A 14,536-nucleotide genomic window follows, 5' to 3' on the forward strand; every position below is an offset into this window, starting at 1 on the left:
GAGACGGCATTTGTTAAGGAGAGTTCTATTCTCCAAACGTTGGGGCAGAACGCAACGACTGGACGCAGACTACGACACTGTGTTCTAAGAAGTCTTGGGCACGTATTTTTACTCGTACGCAGCAAGAACGGAACAATTTCAACACTATGGTGATAGCAATGATTTGGGCCTGATTCAGACATGTATGGCTATTGACTAATCACGCATCTATAGCCATTTGACATATGACCATTGAGTGCCCTAACACCCTGTGAACGTCCATGTAATGACGGTATTTGAATGACAGTCCGTATATTTCATATAAAGAACAACATCGCTTTGTCCTATGCAGTTTAACCACAAAAGACAGGTGTATGTACTGTCGTCAAACATAACGAGGATCATGTCCATAACGACGGGCGCATAACACAAATGATAGCCAGCAAAAATTCCCAGCAAACATATTGGTCAAAAATGTCTAATAAACGACAAGTATCCACAATTAACATAAACAGCATCATGGGCATATACTGAGTAGCAATGACAAAGAATGCACCACTCTGTTTGACTCGGAATGACCGCCAGTTGGCGCCCTTTTCTCTGCCCTCGCATGCTCTGTCCACTCAAATAGAGGCCAGCAGGGCCAGGCTGTCCAGGATCCAGCGGACGTGCGGCCGCACGGGTGCGGATGACACCGACGCTCCCGGCCGGTGACACTTCTTCTGTGCTGGTCGCATGCTGGTCACACCCATCAGGAAGTAGGCCGTGCCGAACATGTCGCGGGCCACGAGGGGCGCGCCCAGGTCGGCCACGCACGGCGTGCCAGAGCCTAGGCAGCGGTTTGGCTCGCCGTTCGACTCCGACAGCAGCCGGTACTGGCATGGCCCCGGGCCGTCGTAGCTGGTGTTGTACACGGCTAGCTTCTCTTCGTCCATCACGTGCGTGGTATTACTGCGCTGGCGGCCGCACTCGCAGCAGGTGGCAGCACCGTCGGCCGCCGGCTGCCGCCCGCTGTGCAGGCCCATTGTTAGCGCAAGCAGACGATGCGGCTGGTGGCGCAATGGGAACATGGGCAGACAGATGGACTGCACGCCGTGGCCCAGCGTCACCGGCTGCGACAGCTGTACCAGCGCCACGTCGAAGCGACTCGCATTCCGGCCCTGCTTGACAAAGTCGGGCTGCACGGTGGCCGAGTGGACAGCCACGTCCGTGGCCTCGGTACACACCGTCTTGTCGTACCAGACACAGTCTGGCCGGTTTCTGAAGTCGTACTCGCCCAGTCTAGCCGTGCTGAGCTTGTAGCCTCGAGCACTGAGCGCGCAGCGGGCCGACGTGACTACGTGCTGGTCGCTGATGAGCGCGCCTGAGCACGAGAAGATGACGCGGCCGTCGGGTCCTGTGAAGCCGAGCGCCACCAGCCACGGGTGGTCGCCCACGATGGGGAAGCCGCATCCAAGCGGGCCACGGCTGGTCTCTGTCTCGGAGCCGCTGCCGCAGAAGCGCAGGTTGAGTCGGCCCAGCGCTGGGTTGTCGGCCAGACCCGGCAGCAGCGTCGTCTGCCGCTTCCCCAGACTGATGCGCCGCCGGGCCAGGTCAGCCCCCAGCGTCGAGCTCACCGCCATCAGCAGCACTGTGTACGCCTGTACTCCACACATTGCCGCGGTCCGTTGCAAACTGTGCCCCTCACTCGAGCGCCGCCGCTTATCAACGGATGGTTACGTGATTTGAACGTTACGGTCAACGGAACTTCCAGATTCAGATTCAGATTATATGCAGGAGTTGTAAGAGATTTTCCCGTACAGATTGGGTCGTTTCAAGGAACAGAGAGAGCAAGGTGGTTGTATAAGTCCAACGATAGTAGCAATTTTCGACAATTACTGCATGCGCGCGAAACAGCTCTCACCAGTACGTAGAGTACTTTCCGCGAAACGTTATGATTCACTGCGTACTTTCTTCTGAATCAGCCAGCATAATACTATGCATCTCTGAAATGCAACCACAAATCACTTTGCTATGGCATCTAACGTAGCAAGCTATTGTTTTGCTAACGTCATGTCACTGAGTTCACTCTCAGTTTCTGTCACACTCGCGATGGCCTACCAAAATTGTACGTGTCTTAGGTCACATATCGATGTTGAAGGGTGTCTCTCACTGCTATCACTTGTCCTCCCTGTCATTATCCTCTATTATAGCTATATATCTAAAAATTGCGAAATCGACGTCACTTTGGGCCCCTCGAGAGGTGACGAGGTCAGGACTGGAGCCCCCACTCCTGTCCGTGTTCAGCGCAACGATATAGCTCTAACTACACTGCGTTGACGAATGTTGCGGGCTTGCTGTCTTGAGTAAATCCTATAACTGCATATGCGTTATGGACCATGACTCGTTTGTTCCGTATTGATGGCGTTTGCAAGGTGTAGGGGCACCATGCCATAAGTATCCCAGTCCGTCATTTAGAGATGCATGAATACTGCATTGCTTAAAGTTTATCAAGTAATTAGGCATTAACCTGTTCCGTTTGTTCCCAAAACTACAGCAATGCGCTGCTGTTTTGCTAAATACTTGCCCAAACCAACAGGCCCTCTAATTGCAAGTAATGAAGATATGTTTAACGTTTCTCTCACAAGCCGCATCTACTGTTTCAGCTTCATACTGGGCGTATGGAATGCGTTTCGTTTGCAAGCATTGGTAATCTTAGACTTAACGTAGAACTATCCCCACTGACATGAAATGAAAGATCATCTTTTCTGCAGAGCCAGCAGTCATCATCTCACCAAAAAAGCTAAAAGCATTGCTGGGCATTGTCATAGCTCATTAATCTTCATGTCAAGAAATCTAAATATCACCCTTTGAAGGTGCTGGCCCCCTGTATCAATTCTTCAACAAGCCCCGGTTAGCTGGGTGAACTCATCGGAGACGATAAAAACCCAAATAAGGAAATGACCAGTTGAGTCCAGCGTCTTTGACCCCTCTGTGTGCGTCCTATGAACTAGTAACAAATTGCGAACATACCTCCCGTGGTGGCATAGTGAGCAGTCATTGCTCACTTAACCAATGGCTGTGCTCAGCCTGCTGTAATGTTACGTGCAAATGGCTGTCTCCGGTCCTGCCTAGTTTGTTTCGCCTTTTACGAATACCTAAATGAATGTTCCACATTTGAAGATATTGAGATAAGCCCAACACATGATGGGAAAAGCTATTTGTAACTATTGGTGTGCTTTCAAGGTTCAAAAACGACCCTAAGTAGCAAGATTTTAAGGGTTGTAAAAATGCGCACCATTGCGTCATCGTTTCATGGCGCCATGGAATGGTTTTGTGACGACAGTAATATCTGGCAGCATCTGCCAGCCAGACCTAAAGAATACCTCGAACTGCTCGAAAGCTGACGCCGGCAGGCCATTCTTGTCGCGGACGCTGTGCTGGGTGGCGCATTAGTGGGTGGTTGGTTGTGGATTTAGTTGTCTTGATGCTGGTCGTTAGAAAAGCTTTGGTGGACTGTTTGACATAAACAACGTAGCGATCGCCAGCTTTTGTGGCAGAGTATTAATATCAAAGCACGATATGCTGTGAAAACTATCCTACAGTGTCATGAATTGCTTACCGAAACCCGTCAAAGACTGTTAAGGATAGCAAAACTGTATTGTCACTCTATCCCTGCCTGCAGTGCTGGAGTCCTGACATTGACATCATGTGATTCACACAGCAGTTACTTTCTTTAATATATGTAACCGGAAATGCAGTTGCATGCCAAAGTTCATAAATCTGTAAATGTTATGAATTGGTCGCCAAAGCATTGTTATTGCTATGGTAAAGTTGGTAAGCTTGAGCTAGCGAAAATGTTTTTCTTGCTCAGGATTATTTACGCAATTACTAGTTAATCCTGATATAGCCATTGTCGCGTGACAGCACTCCTGCTGGTGATAGTCCTTTGGCGTTGGTAAATCAGTTGTTACCTGCCATTCATAAATTATAAGTTGCTATCTCACAGGCTTGACAAAGATTAGTCAATCAATGTGGTACATTGTATAATGGCATGCGTCAACAACGCCATGGTGTCATTACCTTGTCGCTGTGCTGTGGCATGGCATGAACAATGATATAGTTTTTACATCCTAATCCCTGCTGCTTTCATAATAAATCCCGTCATGAAAAGACTGGTCAAGCGTGCATTCTTGTATTATCTCCGCACCTGATGTATGACTAACCAAAAACACATGATATGATATGCAAATCACTTTCAGCAAAGCATACAACCAATGAGTGACATAACTTGGTCAGCCTGTTTTGGGAATCCACAAAACGTAGGTGACAAAGATGCAAACGTGTTTCCGCTCCCACAGCGATGCAACATGCTGCAGCCATCAGACTGCTTCACTAAAAAATAACAAGAAAACATTGCATGCGGTGGCATGACACCGCAAGCCTGCTAATCTTGCACAAGGCCGGTGACATGACAAGTGCATGCAGCCGTGGTTAGATGAGAAGAATGCAGGGAAGTGATAAAGCTGCCAGTACACGCAATGCTCATAATAAAAATATCATTTAGCCTTGTCCAAGAAACCAACGGGAATGCTTTTCCACCTTTCCCAGCGCCCAGCATCTCACACATGTTGCAGTGACTATGACATTGGTGATTCACAAACAGTGTTTGCCTGGATACAAAATTGAGAATTCTTGAGGGAAAGGCGATTTTGCAAAGCTGTATCATGTGAGCTGACACCAAACATGTGCATTAATGAGCTATGCAGACCAGCACCCACTGCCAAAATGAGCTAACAATATAATGGCATGCATTAGATTTATTACATGCTGCAACGCTTCAATAGGTTTAAAATGTTGGCAAGAGTATAATGAACTAGCAAATTGCCTTTGTACACACCTGCAGCATAGGTGCTAGTATTTCTTTCAATGTACTAGCATCACTGCTTCGTCACGTTCAAACACAAACATAAAGATAGGGTAAGGAATCGGTATATCACATTTTATTGGGAGTCAGCAGACTTAAAGAATACCAAAGCAATGTTCTCTCTCAGTAGTACGAACCCCACACGCACACTCCACATCACATCAAGATCAATACAAGCCATTGGCACGCACTACCAGTGATCACAAGCATTTCAAGCCCTTGTTTCACACCCTTGTAAAATAAGTGTGATTCCACACTTGCACAGCTCGCATGACAATCAAAATGCACGTTCTCTCCCAATTTCTGCGTTATAAGGATATATACTTTGCTAATCATTCAACATGCGTTAAATGATTAGCAAAGTATATATCTAAGCTTACTGTAATGATTCCCTCATTTTGCGATGCCTAGCTAACCCATTAACCCTTGCAAGATTCTTTCATCCGGTAAACAAAGCGCCAACCGAGCTGTCTCTAATGCAAGGAGAAAAAAAACGCCAGCAGGAGAAAAAAACGGAGTCGCCGTCTCGTCTTCTTTTTTCCAACATTCGTAAGAGTACCATTCGTTTTTCCGTGCCGTGCTTTTTTGCAGATAGTGGCGTTCTTTTTTTTAAACTTTAGCCCATGGGCTCGGTATAAAAAAACGCCCCGTTGACGAGGAGTGCCGCACAATCCGAAAGTGATCACGATTACGTTCGCGACACGCATTCAGCAGCGAAATCTTACTAACAGCCAATCACCTTCCGCGGATTGTACCATTGCATCACCGCTTTTGCGAAGGTATCAGCAGCCATGCTGTTTGTGACCATAAGCAGAAAACGTTTCTAAGCAGAAAACAGCAGAAAACTATGACATTTCTAAGCAGAAAACTATGACATCACCAATGCGAAGGTGGCTTTGAAATAGTCCCTCAATGAACCTTTTCGCACGTTTGCGGGCGTATAACTCAGGAACCAGAGGGATTTGGATCTTAAAGAGGGCATGGCCGTGAACTGCATCAAAATGTCCTCAAGATGGCTATTTCAGTTCAAAACCCCATATACAAGTGGAGCATTCCCTTTAAAGTCTTGTCAAGGAGTACCACGAATTGTTCTTTATGTTCCTTGGTATTTACGTATGGTTGTGTACGTTGCTCAGGTGATGGGAGGGGCACTACTGGTAGCCTATTCGTGAGTGCGGTTAGAAAAAAAAATCCTTTGACCATATTTGAAGTGTGCCATCTTAGAGCGCTCATTACACTAATTTATAGCGCAGCAGTTGTTGAATGTTGCACAATGCGGGAAAACGAGGCCATTTTTGTAAGTGGCATCCCTCATGTGCACATTATTTGCAAATACATCATCAAGCAAGTACACGGCGTTCAAGGAAAAAGCAAACAAGATTGCGAACTATAATATCGTTATCGGTAACGCGGATGTGTTTTTTATTTCATATGATAGCGTATTTGGAAAAGAAAAGAACGACAGTGCTTGAAATGATAGTGTTTTAAGTATAATGCATTTGCACACAAACGAGCCAAGTTTTTCATACGATTTTCGTAGTAGGATGATATTGTCAATGCGTGAATTTATATGATCATTAAACTACCAGGCAATGTAGATTCGTCAGTGTGTTATGGCCAAAAATACAATCGTCCGGCAATTTTTGGGCGTTACTACCGAGTTGACCTGCATCATTTCCGGAGGTTTGCTGACGCCATGACGGTTTCTGGCACCCCAGACAATTGGGACATTGCGTCATCGTTCGACGGTGATACGGTCCTGCTAAAACGAGAGGTCAATGGCCCTAATGGTCACGTGTATATCCCGTCATTGCCCGTAGGTGTTACTGACTGTTCAGCGAATAAAGAAGCGGTGCTAATCAGCTTGGCGTGATCCACTTTGCGCGGATTGTGTAAAATCCTCCGAGTCACTTACAGCGTCCAGCTTGGCTGCTAAATAGCCACTGGAATTTGCCAAGACACAATTGAAACTATCCAGCAAGAATGTCCAACGAGCGATTGCATGTTTGACGCGCGTCTGGTGCAGCCTCACGTTTGCATAAATGGAGATAGCTGCTAAGTAGCTTCGTGCGATCTGCGATCCCGCCCGCGATGCCACGAACTGGATTCGCTGGACGTGTGAAAGGGATCGCTCAAGCTGCGTGCGTGATGGTGAGCAGGCACGTGGCCTAAGTCTCCTTCTAGAGGACGTCAAGTCTTCTCCAAATTCTTACGAATTTTCTATGAACTCATCCAGATTACAAGGTATCTATAGCAAGCCTTCTGGATCAGAGCGGAATTTTGCCCCCCCCCCCCCCCCCGAGTGGCTTTTTCGTAGTGGTGAGCTGGTCAGTGGTGAGAGAAACACGGAAAAGAAACAAGCCGACGGCAGCAAATCGTTATGTCTATTGCGCCGTTGTCCATTCCAACACACCGACAAAACTCTATAGATAAATCTATTTTCAGCGATTCAAATAAAGTATGGAGAGCCTGCTGATATGTGTACATTGTATCTCCACAGGGGGGCAGCTTCTGCTCCTCACGCTTTGCGTCTGTTGTTTCCAAAACATTTTCCATAGATTGTTTTAACTTCATAACCTCCGATAGGTATCTATTCCTGTAATGTTTTATTTATAAAGATAAATGACAATATATGCAGGCGCGAAGTACCTTATAAGTCAAATAAAGTCCATAAAAGGTTATTTTTACGGCGGTAGTGGAGGAAAACATGTGCAGAATGTGTATTAATTTGTTCTGTGCGCTTGAAAAGGTGGACGCTTTACAATTGTAGCACACCATACGGCAAAGCGAAAATCAGACCTGTGCTTCCAGAGAACGTGACGAGAGCTCGACGATCGACATCAGCCGACTGAGGCGATGGCAGACTCGTCCGACCATGACCACCAACACTAGCCGTGTCGAACATGCCTATCAGAACTGACGATTGACATCAGCCGACTGAACGGAACACCAGCCGCCTGAACCGACAGCGGAGTCGTCCGACCATGACCACCAACACTAGCCGTGTAGAAGATATCTTACAGAGCTGATGCACCTGTGCTCCGGCTTGCGGAAATATGACGGGACTTCCATGGCAGACATCGTAAGTCGCGCAAATCATCTTACATTCTTTGTTTCCGGCCGTGCGCGTTCAAAAAAAGACGTCTGAAGCTACATATCACCGACACGTCGATCATCGAGACATATCTTCGACTATCGAAAGTCTGGTGAATATCTGGTGACTTCTTTTTTTGCGCGGGGCTCTTCACCATGTGGGAGGCCTTGGTCAACCCTGTATCTCATCCCGCAATTAACAAGACTCTGGCTGCGCCCCTGCATGGGTAAGCTCAGTGAGCACCGAGTATGCATGCGTAAACATAATCTGATGGTAACTGAAGATCCAGGTCAGGTAACAACGCTGTTTCCATCAACCTGCATTGCGCGTGACATTGATGTGACAGTTGTGTCATTTTTCCCCACGTACAAAGCGTAACAGGTGAAGGTCGCTTTCCTTTCAGAGGTCCAGCAGCTTGGAACAGTGTCCTCCAGACGTATAGCTGACACGCAATTTCTGTTTGTTAAAAAAAAAATCGAGAGAAAGGGACTCTAAACGAGCGTGTATCTGCCTGAGCGTATTTGGTGAAAGACTGAAGATCACCCTCTTAAATTATGCGTTAAGTTAACTTCAACAATAATTAAGATGAACTCGTCAACACTAACACGCGCTCGGGTGGGCGTCAATTTGACCCACAGAAGGTTTTTCCAGAATGGGCTTCGAACGGTACGGCGTAGCCGCGCCAAATTCTGCATAGCTGTAGACAATTGAATAGCAGATCGATTGGTATAAAAAATTAGGACTCAGCGAAGACAATTTCTAGGTAATTGTTCAACATTAATGCAACAACGGAATGTTAGACGAAGCCATACACCTCTGTAATAGTTTCGTATGCCACAGAACATTAAACATTGTCTACGGTCTTCGTGAAGGTCAGAATGGGTCATTGACCTAAGATGACTCAGATCAATTTTTTAGAAACATTACTGCCTATCGTAATCCTTGACGTTAATTCAAATGAAAAAAGCAAAGCACCCTTGTATCATGTTGGCCTCTATGACCGTACAAAGTTCACACAAGGCCACTGTGCTTAAATGAGCACTAGTCTAGGCTCACAGTGGTTGCATGGAAAGGTCTGGGAACACTTGGACACGAATCTGAAATTCAAGCTTTCTTAACATATTTTGACCCGAAGATCATGACCTAGGAACCTCGAATTCTGACACAAGTGCGCTCACGCACAGGTCAATACACCCTGTGACTTTGGTGTTTCCGGCTCTTTTAGTTTCTGAGATCTTAGACGGGTTGTCAAATTGACACCCATCCGAGCGAAGGGTGCTCAGCCAGCCACTTAGGCGCGTATTGATATTCACTAAAATGCATACGTCTTATCGATAAAACAGTGGTGTGTCGAGAACCTCTCTGCAAATGGGTAGTCACGTACATCGTGGGCACTGGACATTTTTCTTGTGAATAAATGAATAAATACACAACAAATTACCATCGAGGTAAGCACAGCGAGGAAACTTACGCACCAATTGAATTTTTTAGTATGCAAGAGAGAGCTGCAACTGCATCCTTTCAGCTTCACAAAACAGGTGCCTTTCTTAAAAAGGTGGTGCATTTTGCAAGGCTTCCATGTATGATTGCTGCAGCCACGCACACGAGTTTCAAAATGTTAATATATATATATATATTAACAAACTATATATGTATGCATATATATACATTTATATGATGGATAACCAGAGCATAACGCACGAAATCTGAGAAGTTTTTGGACCTATTCACTTATGACATCTTCCACGAATTCCCCCCCATCTCCAATCATTTTAAGAAATCGACACCCATGGGGATCGAGCTCTTTCCCAGGAGGTTTAGATGTATCTAGTGCTTTTCCCCTAGAGACTTTAAATAGTCCTAAAGACTTGATGTCCTCAGACATCTGGAGCTTTATGTAATTCTCGAGATATTTACCGCGGAGAGGTGTAACTTTGTTACAAATTCTCTCCACCTTCTTACGCACGCTTGAAATTATGACATCCGCTATGCATCGTGGGCACGGAACGTGGGTACGATATATTTCACTGAGCTTGTGTACTTACGTCACCGTAATGAGGGCCCCCAGCCAGCATGTCCATCTGGGACCCATGTGGGTCCGAGATGGGCTGTCATATGGGACCATCAGGGCTGCCCACTTTGATCCCATGTGGGCATGACATGGGCAACGAACTGGGTTCCACATGGTCAGCCCACCTGGGGCCCATATGGGGCCAAACTGGAACACACATGGGACCCACGTGGGCTCCCCAGTTAGGACCCCTGTAAGCATGGCGAACTGGGTTCTGCATGGGTAGCCTACCTGGGGCCCACGTGGTCCCTAACTGTGATCCACATGGGGCCCGCCTGGGCTACCCAGTTGGGACCCACGTGGGCATGTTCAGCTGGGGCCCACATGGGTATGTCCAGCTGGGACCCATGTAATCTGCTCAGATGGGACCCATATAACTAGCCCAGATGGGACCTTTTAAACCACCTCGGGTGGGACCCAGCTAGGCTTCACCGATCTGCTCTTTCAAATTTCATCTGACTGATGGACCGCCGTAATTCCAGGTAGACTGCTACACACCATCAATCATAAGCCAGGTCAAGGTTTATTCACTCTGTATTTGTCCGAAATTGCCTCGGAAACAGCACCATTGTACAATGCATACAATTTTCTGTTATCTTGCACAATGCGATAATCCCTGAATCATTCAACGGATGTTGTGCGTTGCCGTTGCTGCCGTTGTTAGCGTGGTTTTTCCTACCGTCGTCGCAGTCTCTCCCGCCGAAACCATTTTCCTGGTACCTATTCCGTTTCAATTCGTTTCGTACGCGGCGTGTTGCGCAGGATGGCGCCTGAAAACGGTGATATTCAGAACCTTAGATCACTGCCCAATGACCTGAGTGTGGATGATAATTCATGCACACACATTTTGGTACTAACAGAACTAATTTTATGCTAAGTCGTTTACTGAGGTTGATAATAATGAGAGCAGCTACGTCGAATAGCAGTGCAAAAATGCGCTACACATACGCCCTCTCAGAGTACTTGTATGGGAAAACTTGACGTGGGGCGACTTACATGGAGTGCTTGCATGAAAGCCGACTTGAGTTATTATGGCTTCCTGTGGTCAAAAAACAACGACATCAAACTAGCAATGTTGCCATTCATGAAGGTGATCTGGCGAAACATTTGCATCTTGTGAGAAAGAAATGGAGTGTTATATTCTATTTTGTCAGGACGAATAAGAATATCACCGCCATTATTAGAAAGACTGGAACGTAGTAGCTGCCGGATGTCAACACGGGAACACGACATGGTATCGATAAATCAATTTTTGGAGCGACTGCTTTCCGCTCCACGCGCTCATTGAAGGGTAGGTTCGAGTCGTTTAACGCACTTGCACTTTGTCCCCGCAGTGGATGGCCTGCGACTGATGAAACAAAAGCAGTCGTCAGTGATTAATAGGTGCACTTGTTAAAAATGCGCAAATTAAAGAACAAAGCAGCAAACATCGCTGAAACACTGCCAGGCTCAGTTTGAAAAAAGAATGCTGCCATTACGTTTTATGTCACGATTCAAAAACTTGGTTCGCTAGTGTTTGTCCGTCAAAGTGCTCAGAAAAATAAAGCAGATAGAGTGGGTTTGTCCTCGCCATGCTCATGCTGCGGAATTAACAATAATCGTGGCACGGAAATCCTCACTGTAGCTTTGGGCAGAACTGTACGTGAACTACGGGCTGAACAGTACGAACCGATATGGTGCAATACCTGCTTTTCCAGGCTTGGCGATTCTGGATCAGCACCAATTGTGTGAAAAAAGCCTCTGGCTGCTGTCCCAGCTTCCTGGCAGGCATACTGTTTCCCGGTGGTCAGGAACAGTCCTCAAGAAGTCCTCCAGGGCAGAGCAGCCGCAGTTCTCAGCAGCACTTCAGCAGTTCAACAGAGGAGAGTTTCTGCAGCTAGCCAAGTGCTGGAGTTGATTCTCATCCATCCCCATCAAAATCCGTGACAGTGGTCCCCATCCTGCCGGAAAAACCTCAAAAGGGACATTAATCGAAAGACGCCAATGGCACATCGTTCTCATTTGGTAAGCAGACACATCGGAATAAACAGGCGATGAGATGTCGCAAATGTAAGAAGTTATGCAGGTTCAGGGCCTCGTCTAAGATCTTTTCAGGAATAGAGATTTCTTACCCATGCATAATTAACCTCATATGACGCTCTACGCAATGACGGGAACCGACTTCATTTAATTAAAACGCGCCCGGGTGGCCGGTTGGATAACCTTCGCTCGTGTGGAGATCAATTTCACCCCCCTGAGATCTCAAGAACAAACAGAGCTAGAGACACCAAATTTACAGGATGTGTTGGTCTGTACGTGTTCTCAGTTAGGTCAAAGTTTGAGTCTCCGAGGCTATGACTTTCGGGCCAAATAAGGTCAAATGTCAAATTCCAGGTCGGTTCTCAAAGGTCCCCTTGAGCCTAGATGACTGTTCTAAGCAAAAGTTCACATGCCCATTTCAGGTCAGTGACCTTGTTGGTGATTTAGTGTTTTAGGGCGCGTCGGCATCGAGGACATTTTGCGCCCACTCTATGACGGTTATCTAAAGCTGGGGCCGAGGGGTTGCTAATCCCCACTTGGAATGAGTCAGAGCCCTTACGGGAGGCACGCTTCGTTTGGCCTTTCCCCTTTGGCCGGGCGGGAGGGGGGTGCTTTACAAGCCTCCCCACCCGCCCGCAGGATCATTTGAGCACACAATTCTCTCACCACGGAAAGGTGGTGCCTCACAGGGGGTCAGTGATCTTGTCTGACATTTTGAAGGGCATGGTGATAAAAATCATACAAGACTGCTTTGAGTTTTGCATTTGAATAAGCGACAAAGATCACGCTAAGCAGCATCTAAGCCTCTAAAAACCAAACGCTTACCTGGGTTATTACGGGCCAATGATCTCTTGTGACCTTTAAGAAGCATATGGAAGATGTATAATGCGGTTCCTGTTATCAATACATTCGAAATGAGCACCACAAACTCCCCCATACAGGAAGCCCTAGAGTAAGCAAAAGGGGTTGGTTTTGGCGCTAGTCTGGCTTTCATATCTGACCCTAGACCGAAGTAATTTGTTCACTCAATTGTTGTGTTACCTTAGGAAGTATCTTTGAGATGTATGGCTTCGTCTAACACTCCGTTGTTGGATCAGGGTGAACGATTCCCTAGAAATTGCACTTGCTGAAATCATGGTCTGAATGAGTCCTTTAATAGGTCAACGACATTACCAGGTTCATCCAAATTATTCATGCCAGACGATCCGATATTCAACTGTCTATGGCTATGCAAAATATGACGCGGCTTCGCCGTGCAGTTCGGAAACCATTTCAGAAAAACCTTGGGGGGATAAATTTGACTCCCACCGGAGTTGACCGCCAGTTTTACTCCCACTTCTGTTTGTCTCGCCACCGTATTTCAAAAAGTATGCCATGCCGGATTGTGATTATCCTGAAAAGGGCGCTTAGACTTGCATGCCTGATTTTTGAACAAAGGCAAAAAACCGACGTGCAGTGCATTAGCATATCTCGGAATGTTATAGATTACAAGCATCCATAACCGTGCCGTCATCAGTTAGCACATATATATATTTCATCCACACGTGAGTGTAGAAACAGGGAGGTCAGGGAGGAAATGAACCCCCTCCTCACACGTTTCAACATCTCACACTTTTCGGCAGCAGTGCTACTGCCCCCCCCCCCCCCCGCTTTTTAGATTAAAGTTTTGTTCGCCTTACTTTTGCACTCACATCAAACATACATGCCGACTTACCTAGTTCACCAGTCGTCTTCCTCAAGATGCGTCACCTTTTTCGTTTGCTTATTAGCCATCGCTTAGTGCCACAGCCGCGGAGTCAACGAAGCGCATACTAAGGAGACTGCAACGCCAGGCGTCGAGGCTGTTGTTGCCATGATTTGCGAGCGCGCATGTTCGAGCGCGCACCATATTACATAATCTTTATCAGCAATCAATTCTGACTGAATCTTAAACATTTTGAAATGAACAGAGATTAGCCGTGTTAACACAAATTGGAGACCCCATTTTATCTACAGTATACGCTCAGGGAGTCCTCAATATCTCTGAAGAACACAGAAAAACATGGAACTGGGGTCTATGTGACAATAATTCGATCACCTGCGGCGATCAGGGATGTTGTTGCGTCAATGAGGGCTTCTTCGCTAATCCGGGGCCAACTGCGCGGTTAGGAGACCTCCCGTGTCAGCGAAGGGAACAATTTGATATGAAATATCCTTCTAAGTGCCTCCGGATCGACCATGAGATCCCGCCCCGTGCCACCAGAATAATGGCCAGAGGACACTTCGCGATCTGACGGAGTGGTTCTTCAGCACTTGACCGGAAACGGTAATGTGCCGCGGGTGTTCTACTCAAGCGGGCCCTTACGCGGAAGGGAGTAAGCAGTCATTTTATTGTTGAATAGAAATGGGGTCTCAATATTGCCGAATAGAGGGGGTCGAAATGAGTGCAACAAAACAAACAAGGCCATCCCATGTTTGCCCTAGAACG

At 46.8% G+C, this 14,536-nt stretch overlaps 1 protein-coding gene across 1 annotated transcript; it reads right to left on the reverse strand.

Annotated features, from left to right (window-relative positions):
- Positions 1-602: 602 nt before the first annotated feature.
- On the reverse strand, positions 603-1,634 carry LOC119093451 (uncharacterized). Its single transcript, XM_037216404.1, has 2 exons — positions 1,071-1,634; positions 603-935 (listed from the first exon to the last, which is right to left on the reverse strand). The coding sequence occupies exons 1-2, from the start codon at positions 1,632-1,634 to the stop codon at positions 603-605; spliced, it is 897 nt and encodes a 298-aa protein (XP_037072299.1).
- Positions 1,635-14,536: the final 12,902 nt, after the last annotated feature.

Source organism: Pollicipes pollicipes, unplaced genomic scaffold, assembly GCF_011947565.3.
Source record: "Pollicipes pollicipes isolate AB1234 unplaced genomic scaffold, Ppol_2.1 Scaffold_4002;HRSCAF=4701_pilon_pilon_pilon, whole genome shotgun sequence".
In the NCBI taxonomy this organism is placed as follows: Eukaryota; Metazoa; Arthropoda; class Thecostraca; order Pollicipedomorpha; family Pollicipedidae; genus Pollicipes; species Pollicipes pollicipes.

Bases quoted from the DNA above. Each gene is read 5' to 3' on its own strand.
- LOC119093451 (XM_037216404.1), bottom strand. From the start codon at position 1,634: ATGTGTGGAGTACAGGCGTACACAGTGCTGCTGATGGCGGTGAGCTCG. The intron at 936-1,070 runs GTGCAGTCCATC...TGCGGCCGCCAG, and splicing joins CGGTGACGCTGGGCCACGGC to CGCAGTAATACCACGCACGT.